The 17,381-nt window shown below is 41.3% G+C and overlaps 2 protein-coding genes across 6 annotated transcripts in view; one reads left to right on the top strand and one right to left on the bottom strand.

The window, feature by feature from the left end:
* Window positions 1-1,453: 1,453 nt before the first annotated feature.
* LOC138982950 (BTB/POZ domain-containing protein 16-like) overlaps window positions 1,454-17,381 on the top strand; it is a 59,959-nt gene continuing 44,031 nt past the window's right edge. For 2 of the 3 annotated variants that reach the window (XM_070356345.1, XM_070356346.1), the window contains exons 1-2: window positions 1,454-1,597; window positions 17,069-17,226. In XM_070356345.1, the coding sequence (XP_070212446.1) occupies window positions 1,562-1,597; window positions 17,069-17,226 (194 nt within the window). In that variant the 5' untranslated portion in view covers window positions 1,454-1,561. The remainder of the gene's footprint in view (window positions 1,598-17,068; window positions 17,227-17,381) is intronic. The other variant, XM_070356347.1, reaches the window with a different exon arrangement.
* Window positions 11,223-16,406, bottom strand: LOC138982947 (uncharacterized). 3 transcript variants are annotated; one of them, XR_011461011.1, is made up of 5 exons: window positions 16,277-16,406; window positions 15,868-15,966; window positions 14,473-14,647; window positions 13,502-13,611; window positions 11,223-11,617 (listed from the first exon to the last, which is right to left on the bottom strand). XR_011461011.1 is itself a non-coding variant. In XM_070356343.1 (3 exons), the coding sequence occupies exons 1-3, from the start codon at window positions 15,979-15,981 to the stop codon at window positions 12,809-12,811; spliced, it is 1,092 nt and encodes a 363-aa protein (XP_070212444.1). In that variant the 5' UTR covers window positions 15,982-16,266; the 3' UTR covers window positions 12,227-12,808. The 3 variants fall into 3 exon arrangements, 1 of the variants encoding a protein (XP_070212444.1); XR_011461010.1 differs by lacking the exon at window positions 11,223-11,617 and having other exon boundaries at window positions 12,227-13,611; XM_070356343.1 differs by lacking the exons at window positions 11,223-11,617; window positions 16,277-16,406 and having other exon boundaries at window positions 12,227-13,611; window positions 15,868-16,266.

Consider the following 17,381-nt stretch of genomic DNA (forward strand, 5'->3'; position numbering starts at 1 on the left):
TGGGGGGGGGGAGTGTCGGGTGGGGGTAGCTAGGATGGGGGGGGGGGGGGGTGGGTGGGAGGAGGGAGGTTTGCGGGCGGAGGATGTATGTTATGTATTTAACCGTCATATTCGTACTTCGCATTGCGTTAAATATTACAGGTTCTGTACTTTACAAGATATTATGTCTGAGTAATTGACACACTCACACGCAAACACTCCCGCGAATGCACGCTCACACAAAAACACGCACACAAACACACACACACACACACACACACGCACGCACGCACACAAATAGACATACAGAATACTTTATTGCTCAATGTTGGGAATTCGTTCCGCCACACACACACACGCGCACGCACGCACGCACGCACGCACACACACACACACACACACATACACTGACACAGAGTACCGAATATTGAATTGCCCAACTTGACGTTGGGAACTCGTTTTTTTCTTCGTCCTTCGCAAACACTCCAAAAACATGTGCAAGAGGTCAAACCCCACCTTAACCATCTAAACTGAGTCAATCTACTTAAAAAGGTATTTTTTTGTAAACCCTGGCGCCTCGCCGACGAGAGCACTGGATCGCAGCCGACGAGAACACTGTCTCGCAGCCGGCGAATTTCTGATTGTATACATTAATTTATGACTTGCGTTCAAACCAATTAACTTCTAGAGCTAAAACTCGGTGTATACACGAATGAATAATAGATGATTGAACTGCCGTTCATGAAAGTACTTTCGTTGTTGATTTTTAATCTTAATTACGTCTCAAACGGAGAATTTGCAACTGAATGCGCAAGCCAACAGATTTGAAAGAAACCTAACCCAGAACGCGTGGAGGACTCCCAAACTAAAGAAAATGGGTACTAGAGGTAAGTTAAAATGAATACTTCTGCTTTGCCTCAAACAATTATTTTGTGAAAATAAGAACTGTGAAAGACGCTAGATCTGATTTTTGGGGGAAACTCACCAAAAGGTGAGGAAATATCAGCAGACCAGGAAAGACATGTTTCATCAGTGATAGGCTGAACCTATGAAATAACATACGATATGAAATCGTTGACAAGGAGTGGTACAAGCCCGATGACAGCAAGATATCAGAGTGTGCAGTTGCTGACTTGGCTTAGACAGTTTCGAGACAACAGCAGCCAGATGGAGAACAAGTTTTAGGGTGGAGTGGACTCAATCACTGAGCCTGAAAGGGGCTGGGCCGCTATTGCGCGGGTCCGCTATTGCGCGGGGCCGCTATTGCGCGAATCTAACCCTAACCCTAACCCTAACCCTAAAGATTCGCGCAATAGCGGCCCCGCGCAATAGCGGCCCGCGCAATAGCGGGCCGACCCCCTGAGAAACGGTCTAAAAGTCTGATTCTCCCAAGACAGAAGTAGTTCCATGTCCGATTATAACTTGTACACCATTTGGACAGTAATCAAGAAGTGTCAATCAATGACAAAACAACTTGATGAAAAGTTAACAGTGATGAAGTTTGACAAGCAGCTGTACCGCAGTTCCAAAATGGTGCAATGAGCTAGACTAAGCAAAGGAGGGTGAAGATATTGTCCTAGTGATGGGGAGCTTCCATGCGCAGATAAACGTTTCAAAGGTAATTTGGCGGCAGATGGATCTGTATTTCTGTGCACTCCAAAAGTGTAGCAGACCGTTGAAGGAGAGAGATAGTGGGAAATAGTCAAATGAATCTCTTTTCTTATCACTATGAGTTCGGAGGAGTTTATGACAGCAAAACAATAACCATTTCACAGCTTGAACTAGGATCTGGAAGCTAGTGCCACCAGCGGCAATGACAATGTCTTTGGATCAAGAATTTTAGCTTCTTCTGCTAATGCATCTTCTCTCTTATCTGTAATGTATACAGGGCCGGACCTGGGGGGAGGGGGGGGGGGTTCCTGACACCCCCCCCCTCTGGCCACCTAATGTACGTCGTCTCATCTTCTTTTTTTTTTACCAAAAAAATACACTTGAAATGTAAAATGTTCTCACCGTTGGTGGGGCAAAGCCTCCCTACCCCCCTACCCACCAACAGGGCGTCGCCCCTGTACCCCACACGGGGCCTGAGCCCCTGTCTCAGTTTTGAACCCCCAGCCCTCTATCAGTTGTACTTGATCCAGCCCTGTTGATAAATGCTCGTTTGGTTATAAACGTTTGCCCTGAATTCAGTCAGTAGATTTACTCAAAGTTGTCGCACGTTTTTAGCATTTTATTTCCAGAAGGGCTTTCGTTATTATTATTTTCTAAATGGGATCGATGGTGGCTGGCTTAAAAGTGAAATTTGTACTCAGAACACTGCCCACATAAATATGTTTTCCTTGACTGTCCAACAATGACATTTCGATTTTCTCAGCCCGATAATCCACGGATTCTCAGTTTCGATTTGAACGTTAGAGAAAATGTGGCTGGATGCCTGCTGGTTAATCTTTGATTTGTTTAGAAGAGTGGTTTGATGCAACCAATCTTTGTTTTCAGGGACCAAAGGTGCACCACTGAAGATCCAGGCTTAATGACATTTCGATTTTCTCAGATAATCCACGGATTCTCAGTTTCGATTTGAACGTTAGAGAAAATGTGGCTGGATGCCTGCTGGTTAATCTTTGATTTGTTTAGAAGAGTGGTTTGATGCAACCAATCTTTGTTTTCAGGGACCAAAGGTGTACCACTGAAGATCCAGGCTTAATGACATTTCGATTTTCTCAGATAATCCACGGATTCTCAGTTTCGATTTGAACGTTAGAGAAAATGTGGCTGGATGCCTGCTGGTTAATCTTTGATTTGGTTAGAAGAGTGGTTTGATGCAACCAATCTTTGTTTTCAGGGACCAAAGGTGTACCACTGCGAAGATCTAGGCGCCCCCCCCCCTCCCCCTCTTCCTCCTCCTCCCCTTCCCCTTCAACCTGCCTGCCTTCAGCGATATCTACAACAGGATGTTTACAGAAGAACGCGAAACATATATAGCTAGGCTGTTGTGATGTACACTCTATACTAAAATTATCTTTAGAATGATTATTATTGGTTTGTTCTCTGTGGGGTTTTAATTTCGTTATGTTATTGTCCATTGTATTTTAACGAGTCAATTTTGTTCATACTCATGAAGAGTATCTTGCACATGATTGCTAAATGTTTGAATCAGTTTGTGAAATCATGATTACCAAGGGCGGATCTGGGGGGGGGGGGGTTACACGGGTTACGTAACCCCCCCCCACCCCCCCAAAAAAGAAAAGAGGTAATTTATTGGCTCAGGATGCACCAGATAGCTCTATTTTGCTTCTTTGGATAAAAAAAATTTTCCGGGGGGGCATGCCCCCGGACCCCCCTACAGGCTTAGGCGCCTTCGGCGCCGTCAACTTGTATCTTCGCAGTCATTTTGTAACCCCCCCCTTCCAAAGTGAATTGATCCGCCCTTGATTACGATTATCATGCACTCGTGCTCATTTTCTTTCTCTTACTTAATATACTTCATATGCAATGTGTTTAAAAACGTTCTTTTTCAACCATAAATTTGTGATAACCATTTTGCTTGCTCTTTAAAGACAAATGAATGAACGAATGCCAGGCGGTAAAAGCATTAATCACGCTTTAATGACTTTTGCATCTACAGTATGCATGATGTCAAATATCCATTCCTCTTGAAAATAGGCCTACCTTTAAAAAGAGATGCAACTTGACCATGTTATGTGCAACATTTACGTTAGGAACGGCCGCCATTTTTTTTCATAAGCTTAGACGCCATCTTGGATACTGAAAAGACAGAAATGTGACATCGCTTTTGACGTCTAATATGTCATCTGAAGACATACATAAAATCAAAAATTGGGAAAGTTTCTAAAGGAAGTAACTGCAACATTCCCATTTCTTCAAACAGAGGTTTCTTCCCTTACCTGTACTCATGCGCTCTTTTGATTTTGACCAGTCTACGGTGAATATAGAACAGAGTAGTTCATATGATGAGTATGAATAATCATACAAAGCTAAGTGATAAGAATTAAAAACAAACGCTCGCACACACGCACGCACCGCACGCACGCACGCACACCGCACACACTGACACACACACACACACATACACAACGGCAGTTCACGGTTACTGACAGGGCAGTTGGCCGGGGGGCAGACGCCGGTTAATTCGGCGGCGGTTGTCCGAGGGGCAAAACTGAATAGACGTATCATACTGATAACTATAGCTACAGTGATGTAATTGTTTTCTGGTGTGCTTCAAATAATGCTCTCATCAACCCGAAACAGATAAATCTAAAGCATAATTGAATTTGTCTGACTTGCACACTAAGTTGTGTCATGTTATTTTGAAGTATAGTGGGCTTTTTACAGTGATTTGTGATTCGTGAAGGTGAAGGCCTCTTCACTGGTCCATATATTGGGCGCCCAGGCTCCTAACCATAATATGGACCCGTAATGTGATTTTTTTTAATTTTGTATTTAATTTTTGCTGAATGTCTATCAAAGCTAATTCACTTTAATTAGGCCTAACGGTTAACCTAAGGCCCAACGGTTAACCTAAGGCTAAGAGAGAAGGACTACCAAACACAAAATGAAACTTCTTCGCAAGAAAAGAATATCAGCATGAAACAAAAAGCGGTCCATACGACAATGATTAGGAGCCTTTCCCCAACTGACTACGCTGGGTCCAGGGGTAGACCCCTTGTGTGGTACATGGGCAATGCCCCGTTGGGGTGTGTGGGGGGCTTCGCCCCCCAGAAGCTGAGGAGTTTTAGCTATTTTATGAACAATTTATGGCTTATCCTTGATTTTAAACATGACTCGATCAACTGGTGTCAGCAGCCACTCATTATTTCTTTTAAAGTTAGTATTAAATCTTCTTTTTTTTGACAGCCGGGGGGGGGGGGGGGGGTCCGGAACCCCTGAACCCCCCCCCCCCCCTAATCCGCCCCTGGCTAGTACAGACTGATTTGCTAAAATGTATTTAATTCACTTCACGCAACTTGTTTTAGTGTTGATCTCAGTTTCAGGCCGACAGATTGACTAATATTTTGTTAATATCCGGCTTCACAGTTCACGCGACTTTTTCAGCTGAGCGGCCTGGCGGTCCTGCTGCCTCACTGCCTCAAGTCAGTCACAGTGATGACTCTGACCACAGGCAGAAGGTATCGTTCACTGCACACTGGACCACTACTTTCATAAAGTGGTCCAGTGAACGATACCTTCCGCCTGTGCCTGTGGACTGACTCGACTCAGCCTGGCTCAGTGATTACCGGTGTCACGATTTCATCTTTCGCCTGTGTACATAGTTTCCCCCTCGACATATTATACTCAAGACTGAAATGTTGTTTCCTGGTAAATTGAAATTAGAAGTGAAATTATTTATGGACGAAAAGCATGTCAGTTTCTTGCATGTGAAGAAAATTGGTGGTAAAATTTAATAGATTTCAACCCCAAAATCGAATTCTTCGAAAACGTGTACTGAGTGGTTACGTCCCTTGAGTAAGAAGGAAAACATTTTGGCCGCTGCTAACGGCACGATATCGTTTGGCTTGGTCTTCAACAAGCAAATATGCTAGCGGCACGATATCGTTTGGTTAGGCTGCTAGCGGCACGATATCGTTTGGTTAGGCTGCCGCTAACGGCACGATATCGTTTGGCTTGGTCTTCAACAAGCAAATATGCTAGCGGCACGATATCGTTTCGCTTGGTCTTCAACCAGCAAATATGCTAACGACACGAAAAAACTTAGCTACAGGAAGGCTAAAGTTTTAACAAAACTGAATGATGAGACTGAATAAGCTTGAACTTGTATCCTACGATCGATAACCAGGCAAGAGTGTAGTGTACGTCATACGGCATCCTCAGCGGTCACGTCACTTTAGTAATGTATGACGTACTTCACATGGTGTCTTGGTGAATCCCGCGATATGTGTATGTTTGATTTTTATATCTCTTATAAGTCTTATGTATATATTTTATTTATTTATTATTTTGTGTGTGTGGATTTGTAAAGCTGGATGAGACCGTAGCCTTAAAACTCTGGTTTATCCCGCTATAAGATAACATTATTATTATTATTATTATACCCCCAGTAAAAAGTGGGCTCTAACTACTCGTACAGCACTGACGGCCGAGCAGGGGGGACCATAGCCCCCAAACAAATGTATTGCCGGGGGGTGTGTATTTTATTGTTTGGAGGTCAATTATTGTTTTTGCTGGTGTTATTATTATTATTATTATTATTATTATGGTGAGCTTATATAGCGCGAACCACAATTAACTGTGCTCTCCGCGCTTTACATAGTAATTTCTGCCGTGTGAAATGGAATTTTTTTTACAGACAGACAGACAAACAAACATTTTTTACACACAATATATAACGCATTCACATCGACCAGCAAACCCTCAAGCCTGTTAGGCGAGCATTCACCTTTCGCGGCCTTTATTCCAAGTCACACGGGTATTTGATGGGCATTTTTATCTATGCCGCAGATCTTACACACACACACACACACACACACACACACACACACACACAAATAAACAGGTTAAAAGAAGTATAAAATGAATTAAGATTTAATCTGAAGATCCGAACAATAATAGTAAAGTCGAAATCACAGAATATAGCAACATCAAAGTGTTGATCACAATGTGTAGAGCCAAACAACTAGTAATACTATGACGCAAGATGTTTAAATTGATGTGTCCATGTTGCAACAATGTGCAAGCTGCCCCTTTAAGAGTAAACATATAATTTGGAAATAACAAATAAACAGGTTAAAAGAAGTATAAAAGGAATTAAGATTTAATCTGAAGAGCCGAACAATAATAGTAAAGTCGAAATCACAGAATTAGCAACATCAAAGTGTTGATCACAATGTGTAGAGCCGAACAATAATACTATGACGCAAGATGTTTAAATTGATGTGTCCATGTTGCAACAATGTGCAAGCTTTGTTTCAATGAACATTAACACTTGCAGCACTTCAGTGTACTTTGTAATTGATGCATCAAGAAACAAGAAATCTAGGAACCCTGTTAACAGTTTATAAATCAAATTGAGGTATGGCATGTGAAACAAATTTGAGGATGGCTGGTGGCATGTATGCATGCTTCATGGTACCAAGTGTTGCATTTTCTCAAACATTCATTCCACTGCACAATCGGATTTCTATCAAGATGTTTATCCGGATCTTCGCGCCAACATATTCTGCAAACATCCTCAGCAGGCTCCATGTTTGAAGAACGTTTCACTTCCAACAGCTGCTGAAGAGCTACCCAAGCGTCATCCGTAAGCCACTGTTTCAGCAAATTGACATCAATCCCCAAAATTTCCATTGACACCTTTTCTGGCACCATCTCCAGCATTTCTTCTGAGAGAGAGAGACGGACGTACACAGTACACCCACATCCATGACACTAACACACACACACACACACGCGACCAAGAGAGAGAGAGGGAGTCCTATGACTTCAACCTCACTGTCAAGGAGGCAGAGAAACTCAATGTGAGGAGAGGGAGGGGTGGAAGGAGGTGGGAGAGAGAGAGAGAGAGAGAGAGAGCCGCGCTGGGATCGGAACATTTTTCTCATAAACCGGAAGTGACGGAAAAAAATGCTCAACTCAACAACAACAAAAAATGCCTATGCCTATGCCTATGAAAATGTTGATTGTGAGAACAACAACAATGAGAATAAGAAAGGATCGTTTCGTTAGCATCTGGGCCACGAATTTGCTTCACATCCGATATCGTTTCGCTAGCATCCAAGCTCTCACAGTTGCTTCGCGTACGATATCGTTTCGCTAGTAGGGAGATTAAGTGTACAGTGTCAGTGGTAGTGCTAGTGGTTAACTTAAGGAAAATCTATGTATCATTACGCGTTCCGCTTACGGTAACGAAACCGACAACGACGTCTCGGCGAGTGCGTTTAGTTTCTCTTTCGTTAACGTAATGGTAGGGAAGACAACTGATGCATAATTCTAAAGAGTACCGTCCCATGTCTTGACTCTTCATTTGGAAAAAGAAGAAAAGTCTTACCCGTAGCAGACGACGCAGCAGAGACGACACAAAGAAAACCAACAACCACAGAACCGGTAAGTGCAATGTTGTTTGTATTGATACATCGTAATGTTTCTTATATATATATAGGCCAAGATAATACGGGATGCAGCCCTGGGCAATCTGCTAAAGGCCCAGCCTTCCCATACCTGTCAACCTGTACGGTTTTCCCGTGTTGTGTACGGGATTTATCAAAATGTAGGTGTGTACGGCTTACGGCCTAGCAGTACGGGCAAACCAAATTGTACCGGTAATTCATGTCAATGCTGTGATCTTGACAACAATTACCTTTCAAGATGCAAGTGACGATTAACACACACACACTCAGGCATGTCAACTGAATCAAAGAGACACAGACACAGTAAGTGTAGTACACGTTGTAGTGATCCACTGCTTGAATATGTAGGTCAGTGAATCCTTTAAAATAGCCCACTTCCATGGCTTCAGTGACCTTCCCGGTTTCAGATATCTGCATGATCGCTGACAAGTTTTATTTTGAGTTAGATACATGGAGTCCTTTTGAAAATTAGAATGTGGAACAAACTTACTAGTCACTTGTTTCTCTTTTAATTCAATCTATGATTCAACCATCATTTGAGAATTTAACTCCAGAAATGATGAATTGAAAAGCAGTATGAGAGATTATGCAAATGATTACTAAAAATAGACCTGCAGACAGTGCCCTTGCTATTTTCCAAATCTCACCAGAGTGAGCCGTTTTGAAATTAAGTTACCAATTGGAACTTACTGAAAACTGTTTTCTTATTTAAATTGAAGTTTTGAGTCAATAATTATTGATAATTTACATCAGGACAAGGGGGGCAACTGTGTTATTTTTGGTTTTGTCAGAAATTTTTCAAACATGGTTATTTTCCATCCTGTAGATGAAACTTGTTTAAAATCAAGTTCATCCATTAGAGCGATTCTGGGGGGTAAACAGGCCTGAAGCTGGTTTTTGTATTTTCAAAAAAAAAAGTTGGTGTGTAAGGGATTGTTACCTTGAATACAGTTTCTAGTCATATAAATACAGGTTGGCCTTGGAGGGGGTTGACAGGTCTGCCTTCCGGCAGTGGTGAAGGCAAGTCTCTCATTGACATAGTCTCTGCATATCCAGGCCAAAACTAAAGATAGTTGCAGCAGAGTTCCCACAACAAACAAGCATAAATGAAACATAGAATTAATGGTTGGACATATTTGTACTCCCAACTGTATTCAATAACCTTTTTTTTTTTTTTAGGTTTCCTGGTCAGCCCAGGCCCCAGTCCACTACTAAATTTGTTAGCTTTGACATTCATATGTGTGGCCCCTTCAGCTGAATTGATTATCACAATTGTTATGCATGTGACATTATTTATTTTAAATTGCAGATGAAGTACCGACGATAAGGCGAAAGAGAAGAGGAGGGGTGCTAGAAGAGTACCAAGCCTTTCGGCGACAAGCGGACGAGGACAGAGAAAGAAGAAGGAGCGACAGGGAGGAGAGAGAGTTCAGGAGGAGGGAAGCCGAAGCGGAGAGAGAGTTGAGGAGGGAGTAGCTGGATCTCCGCAGGCAAGAACTCGCGTTGCAGGCAAAGCGAGATGCCGCTTTTTTTTTAAGTTACTTTTACAAAAAAAATGATTACCAGAAATCTTTCTTTGGGTGGGTGGGGGGTGGTCGTGATCAGTTTTATTTCACAAAATAAATTTTCAGCGTTTTTTCTTTAGTATAATTTTTAATTCTGTAGGGGTGGAATGTGGCGATTTTAACTTTTTTTGGTTTTTTTGTTACTCTGTTGTGTGTTATATTTTGATTCAGTAAAAATGTCGATTGCTAAGTTCACTTTTGTTTTCAAATCTTGTTCAAATTTTGTGTGTGAGTTTGTGTGATTAGAGATGAATTATTCCAAAAACGCAAGGAAAACAAGGTTGGCATTATCCTCCTACATTCGGTAATATTAGGCATGTATGAAGTCTAAAGTTCCGCAACATCTACAGTTTCATATATTTTAATTAAGCACAAGGTCACACGGAAAACCCATTCTTCTTTTTTATGCCAATGGTGACAAGACAACAAGCGACCCAAAACTACCTGTTAGCCGGCCGCACTGCTTGACCTCAGTACCAGAGCGACCGCAAGCAAAGCCCGACTTGATATGGTGATCTTTGATTACTTTTCCTTCACTTATCCAAACATTATTCTCTTCCTGAATTTTTATAAGCCAGACTCCATGGCAAACACCTAGCAATGACCAGGATCAGAAATACATCTCACTTTAGCCAAGTCTGAGTAGTCTGTTATTCTTCTTTCTTGATTGATTGCCTCCCTTTCACCATAAAATTCTCTGATTTCCAAATCTGAGATGCATGCATCAGTTTTACTGTTATATCTGCAATAAATTTAGTTTCTGTACATTTATCATTAATCATAATTATTCCAATAAATTGACTTGCACTAAAGCTAAGTTAGAGAGAGAATTTACTGACAACAATTAAATCAGATCTAGAGTGAGTTGTTTCAACATAAAAACAAGCATTATAATTGTACAAACACATAGACATGTATACACACTTTGGACTGAACTCTCACTCTGTAATACAATTTCAAACGTTGAATTTAATTACTATTTCTTCAAGCTTTGCCATGCAAAGGGCAATATTTTAACAAGTCTCAAATGTATGTTCTGTTACTCAAAATAATCCCTTTAACTTCAAGTACTATTAATTATAAATTATTTATAACACCTTATACACATATATATGTAGATAACCAATTCTAACTTCATATGACTATAATTTGATTTTCAATTTGTTTCACTTTCAAAGTCAAATAATCATACAGCAAATAGTACACAAACTCATTTCAATTCATGGACAGATCCAGTTATTAATATGTGGTTATTTAGGAATGTAATGGCACTAGAAATAAAATAATTAATGAAGATGTAAGGTCTAGCTCCAGGTGTGTTCAGCTACATTTGGTGGGCGTATCGAAATACGATCATGATAATCAGAGACGAGAGATGATGCATGCGTGTCTTCGTGTTTTCCAAGCCCTGAGACTTTCGCTGTGAACGTGGGATCTTTTTCGTGCGCAAGTGTGCACACGGGGGTGTTCGGACACCGAAGAGAGTCTGCACAAAGTTGACTCCGAGAAATAAATCTCTCGCCGAACGTGGGGATCGAACCAAACCAACACTTTTGACCCCCCCCCCCCCCCCCCCCCCCCCCTTATAGAGGATGAGTGAGTGGTCAGCAGCAAATAAAGATGTACATTCCAACAGATCACTGAAAGTGACGCAAGGCTGCCCAAATGGCAGGTAAAATTAGTTATACACGTTAAAAATACACTCAAGCAAAATGTGTGAGTGTACGTGGGAGTTTCAGCCCATGAATGTAGAAGAAGAAGATTGGATCTTTTGTAAGGACGGGTCCTGAGGCAAATCCACACAGCCCAAATATTTGACAGTTCAGTGTCTTTGAAAAAGTTATAGTTGAAGAACAAGATTTTCAGTGAAGAGTGGAGAGTCCCATGTGACTGCCTGGCTGGTGATGATGGTTGTTTAGTGGCCGCTTGGTACCGAGGTATGGGCAGACAAGAAGACCCTCTGCCTGCAAACTACAAATTACAACACAGCAGTACCCATGTCAGAGATCCATGTGCACACCTACTAATGCATAATGAAGAATAGCATGTACTAAAGTAATTTGCGAAAGCAAGTACAGCTGTACAGGCTGATAAAGCAAAGTAGCACTAGCAGTTACTTCAAGAAAGTCACTGTCCTGCAAGATATGTCAAAAGCCGGTATATACCACACAAACAAATTATATTCGGTGTCAGTATGAGTGACCATCAGATATGTATTTATACACAAGTGACAAGAGCATACAATTTTACAAATGATCAATAAATGGAGGTCAGCTGGGTTCTTACCTGGCTTTATTTTTACGCAGGTTCACTTGATAATAGACATATGCTTGTTTGGAATCAGTAGCGAAATAAGAAACAGGCCGCAGCCAGTATGAAACGTTTAAAGCGCGCCCCAGTTGGGTGCTTCTTTTTTTGTGTGTCAATTTTACAGACGACAGAAATGTCTGAATGTGCAGCATCTATTTGGTTTAACCAAATTTAACTCAATAAAGTACCACTGAAAAAGTTGCTTTTGCATTTGACTGACTATTAGGGTTTAACGTCCTCTTAGACCAACTGGTCTATATTGGGACAGGTGTTGGTAATACGCTGAAAATATGGTGTGATACTTTGATTCGAACAAGCCCGCTGTGGCTGTCTTCTTCGACACACCAGCATTGGGTTTGTCTTGTCAAAGTATTGAAATACGATCATGATAATCAGAGATGAAAGATCATGCAAGCGTGTCTTCGTGTTTTCCAAGCCCTGAGACTTTTGCTGTGAACTTGGGATCTTTTTCGGGGGTGTTCGGACACCAAAGAGAGTCTGCACAAAGTTGAATCCGAGAAATAAATCTCTTACCGAACGTGGGGATCGAACCCACGCTGATAGCGACCAACTGGCTACAAAGCCAGCACGCTACCAACTTAGCTACGTCCCCGCCAATTGCATTTGACCAGATACTTGTAGTTGCAAACCGGGTTATCCACCATATTTTGAACTCCCACCAGGCGACCGGGCAGTAGATTTGGCCATCTCTAAGCAGTGAAATCATGTTAATAATTTAAAGCCTTCTACAGGGTCAATTTGTTTAGATGCTTGGCCATTTGGATGCCAAACACCATGTGACACAAGATCAATGCAATGAGCATTTCTTCTACTTGAGAGCTACACAGACAATTAGTAGAGATACTCCTCCAGTGTTGGTGGATTCAGTCCAAAGAACTGTGATGGCTCACTGCCATGTAGGCAAGTATGACAGTTGGACAACAAAACTCCAACCAGGTAGAGTTTCCCTACAGGGGACAAGAACAGCTTCAAATTTTTTTTGAAATCCAAAAATGCCCACAGCCCAACAATTTTTGAAAATTCCCATTCAACAGAGTTTCTCACCCTGCTCATTTCTGTGTTGAAGGCCTGTTGCTCTTCTGTGATCTGTCCACGGTACGGCCTCATCAAGTTAGGGGTCAAGGGGTAGGCTCGGTCCCCATACAGGTACATTTCATCTCCTGTTGGAGTGACCATGTGCTGCTGCATGTGTTCAAGAATGCCACTACCATTCAGCAAAGCTGCGTCATGTCGTCGACAAACCAAGGGCCCAAAAACATTTGCCACAAGGCCATTTGGTGTCACGACACACTGAAACTTTAGAGAGTGCACCCTCTTATGGCCATTGTACACTTCTTGTTGCAAATGGCCTGGGCGACACATTGATCGTATTGTGCCGTCAACCATCCCCCAACAAAACTCCAGAGGAGCCCCCTTGGCATGTATAGCTGCACAGTACCGTTCCAGTTGGGGCACTGTCAGCCATGGCTGATTGAGGTTTGTTAGTTTGTCAGAAAACTGATCATAGATGAAGTCGATACCTACCTTGAACAGCACACACAACTCCGGCTTGGGACGATGAAACATCTGCGAAACATCAGCAAACCGGCATGGGTAAGCCAACCTCCGCAGACAGATGCAGAGCACCTCCAATCCTGAAAAAAATCATAAATTCAAATGAGCGAATGTGTGTGGAGAGGCATATTCTCATACAGTCTTCAAGTTCAAAATAATAACACTGCAAAAGTTTTCTCACGCGCCTTAAAATATCCAGCCCGACATGCTTATCATCAGTTTGATTTTCTATTTATCAGGTTTGACACAGTTACTGGCTATACTGCACAAACAAAAACAGTTACCCGAAAAGAACAAAATAAAAATCTTTTTTTTTTATGAAGGGGGGGGGGGGGGGCGGACACCACGAAGACAAAATCAATAAAAACAATTATCATAAAAAAAAGTTAAAACAAATAAGTCCTTTGCACATCAAAAGTAACTTCCCTTGAACTTGGATTCACGTAACAATGGCGGCCACTTCGTCAACTTGTAAAAAAAATATTCATTTATTTTTTTAAACTAATATGAATAAATTATCAGTATCAACGCATCTTTATTTATCCTGTTACCATATTTTAAAAATAATTTCACTCAACTCCACAGACTAAGTCAGTAAGTGGCACAACCAATTCACTATTATTTCTCTATTGTCTAAATAGAGTACTGTGTCGACCAAAGGGGCTAAAGTTAGTCAGGTACATTTTGTGATTCAAGTTCAAAATACATAGTTCAAATTTGAGATTTTAAGCAATCCCAAAATAAATTATGCCCCAACTCAACGCTCCGCTTTAATCTTTTACGAAACCTGAAATAGTAAAAACAACTCACTGAATATTCACAGTAAATGCAAACTTCATGACTTTGCGAATCAAATCATGGAGGAGGATCATTAAACTATCATTCTGACTGAAATACAACTCAACTTCACAGCAACCAGGGTAAAAAAAATAAATCCTCACCACTGGCCTTGGTTCCTTGATTGTTCATTCCATTAGGCGCCTGCATAGTCCTCTGCATTCCCAGAAGGGCGCACAGTCTCCGAATCTCTTCCGCGCTGAAGCGAAATAAGTCCTCACATTCGATGGCTGTGAAGTGATCGAGGGCGAACTGACCCTCATAGGCCCTTCTTTCTGGCTGTTGAAATGTAGGTTAAACTTAGTGAAATCATGGATCACTTGTACACTTTATTCAATTAATTAGCCTGAAAATTCTGCTGAAGCTACTCAAATCAATACTGGGTAACAGAGGGAAAGTTAAACTCCAACATTTTAACTCGCCAGCTGGGCGAGTAACTTCAAGAAAGTCACTTTCTTTCTTTATTTGGTGTTTAACGTCGTTTTCAACCATTCAAGGTTATATCGCGACGGGGAAAGGGGGGGAGATGGGATAGGGGAAAGGGGGGAGATGGGATAGAGCCACTTGTTAATTGTTTCTTGTTCACAAGAAAGTCACTAACCTGGCAGAAATTTCGCCGCCCCGATACATACCAGTTACCACAATTGATCTGCAGTAGCGTTAAAACCCTTTTGGTTGCATTTGACCAGAATTTTAATTGACCAGCCAGGTGAGTTGCGAGCCTGTTGTTACTAGCCAAGCGGATTGTTCACTCGCCCCTGCATAACAAATGACCCTTACACTAAGTTACAGGTTGAACTTGAAGCATGTTGGATAAATAGTTTCAACTGTGCATCTCAAAAAGCACCAGTTGACAGTATTCTGATATAAATACTGTGTATGTTTTAGAACACAGAAGTTTCCTTGTACTGAAGTAATTTGATCCTAGAAATAATAAAACTAGAACCAAGGTGCCTTGTGCTTAAAAGTCTGATAGAACCAGTAAGTGTAACATCCTTCTTGAAAGTACATGTATTGCTATCAAATTAAAATGACACAAGAACACAAACTGACAGTGACACAGACTCTGTGACAGAGAGTGGACTTAATAATAATATTCATGCTTTGATGAAACTAAAACTCTTGACTGCAGATTTGGTCATCAGTTTCCATTTGATTTTGATTCTTGAACAGTAAATAGTTAAAACTCTATGTTTATAAACCATTAAATGTAAGTAACAAAGTCACACGGAAACCAAATCTAGGTGTAAGTGTTAGATCTACCCAATATCACTATCAGTATCACTGTAGATTCAGACAAGATCACTATCATGACTATGAAATCTAACCAAAAAAACATTTAATTTTTTACATGAACAACATTTAAAACCTAACCATAACCAATCCAAAGTAACCTCACCGGCCATAACCAAAATATACGCCTGTTCCTGACAGTTAGATCTATATTTCAGCGGAACCTTTAATGCCTTTAGAAGCTAAGCTTTGACTTGTTTGCTAACCTGATCAAGCAGTGCGAAGACAACAAAATCATCTTCTGCGTCATCCTCGTCCCACGCCGCAAGCTCAAAAGTTGGTCCCTGGCATCCATGAAGATCGATCTTAAAACAAAACATAAACAGCGAGAGGATTGGAACATTTGCAACTTTTCACTGCATAACTCATCTTCCAGACAGTAAGCGAAATCGAAATCAAAAAGGGTGAATCGAAAAACTGAACACAAATCAAAAGCAGCCATTTTTTGTGTGTTTGAAATGTGAAAAAGCTTGCTCTGTTCAACGCTTAAATTACAGCATCAAACCAGGATTATATCACACATTAAACTGACATTTGTACCATTAAGTGGTTTAGGAACATACTAGTTATAAATAATCGTGTAAATAAACAAGCGTTCGCTCAGTTTTTACATACCTTTTGGGGCTCGTTATTTTCGTCGATTCAACCACAGCTCGTTAGCGGATCGAAGGAAGCATCCGTAAACTTTGACCCCTAACCTTTGAACTGCGCACACATCGCTGACGTCTACACATAAAAAAGTACCGATAACCACTAGCACTACCACTGGCACTGTACACTTAATCAGTCTAGTATCTAAGCCGTGCCGTTAGCCACTCCGAAACATTTTAGGATGAATCAAATTTCTAAGTTAAATAAAACAAATTGGTTGGACAAATTTGGCCCCATGAATGTAAGGTACACAAGGTCGCTCATCAGTACTATCGAAGGGTGTTTTTTTGTTCAGTGTATAGAGTTTATACTAGACTGATCAACGAGGCCGAGAAGCGAAATATCAACACGGCGAAAGATGAAAACGTCACACTGACCGGCGGCGCCTGTGCCCAGCTAGCTGTGGTGCTCTAGTTGTGACAGTTGTGTCGCTCCGCTTATCAAAATACCGTTTGCTGGAATTTGATCTCAAGTCCAGTATTACACACAACATTTGAAGGCTAACATTCGAAACTTAGCACATTTCAGTATCTCCGACCAAAAATAAGTTTTTGAAAATAGCGCTTTTTTGTAGCAGACGATTTTTACTTCATAGCAACTACATATTCTTCCACCAGTCGTGTGGTTGAAAAGGATAGATCACACTTGCACCAAAATAATTAAAACATATGTACTCATTGCCGGACTGTGCACTGATCGTGTCCAACCAAAAATAAGCAATATGTTTTACTTTTTGTTTGGAACTACATTGCGTAGTGGATTGATATCTCGGCTCAAGCGCTTCACGTGGTAACACGTAAGATGGCGGACGTGTCGTCGAGTCTACCCCAACTGCACTCACAAATTCGTGTTACTAACTCCTACATCCCCGCATTTCCTCCTAAAGTTCCAAAGCGAACAGCATCATATTCAAGGTAAGCTCTTTACTGGATAATCTCCAAACATTCGTGTGCAAAAAGCAAATGGAAAGTGGTTTTACTTTTAGCTGCTGAGCACACCCGAATCATGGCGAACGATGTACGTTTCACACTGCAGATTCTTTTCCAGATGAAACTTCCGTGGATCATTA

This window comes from Littorina saxatilis, linkage group LG12 (genome assembly GCF_037325665.1).
Source record: "Littorina saxatilis isolate snail1 linkage group LG12, US_GU_Lsax_2.0, whole genome shotgun sequence".
NCBI classification, from domain to species: domain Eukaryota; kingdom Metazoa; phylum Mollusca; class Gastropoda; order Littorinimorpha; family Littorinidae; genus Littorina; species Littorina saxatilis.

Coding starts and splice junctions, on each gene's coding strand:
- LOC138982947 (XM_070356343.1), bottom strand. CDS start 15,981: ATGTTTTGTTTTAAGATCGATCTTCATGGATGCCAGGGACCAACTTTT. Junction 14,648..15,867: donor TCTTCGCACTGCTTGATCAG/GTTAGCAAACAA, acceptor ACATTTCAACAG/CCAGAAAGAAGGGCCTATGA. Junction 13,612..14,472: donor TCAAGGAACCAAGGCCAGTG/GTGAGGATTTAT, acceptor GATTTTTTTCAG/GATTGGAGGTGCTCTGCATC.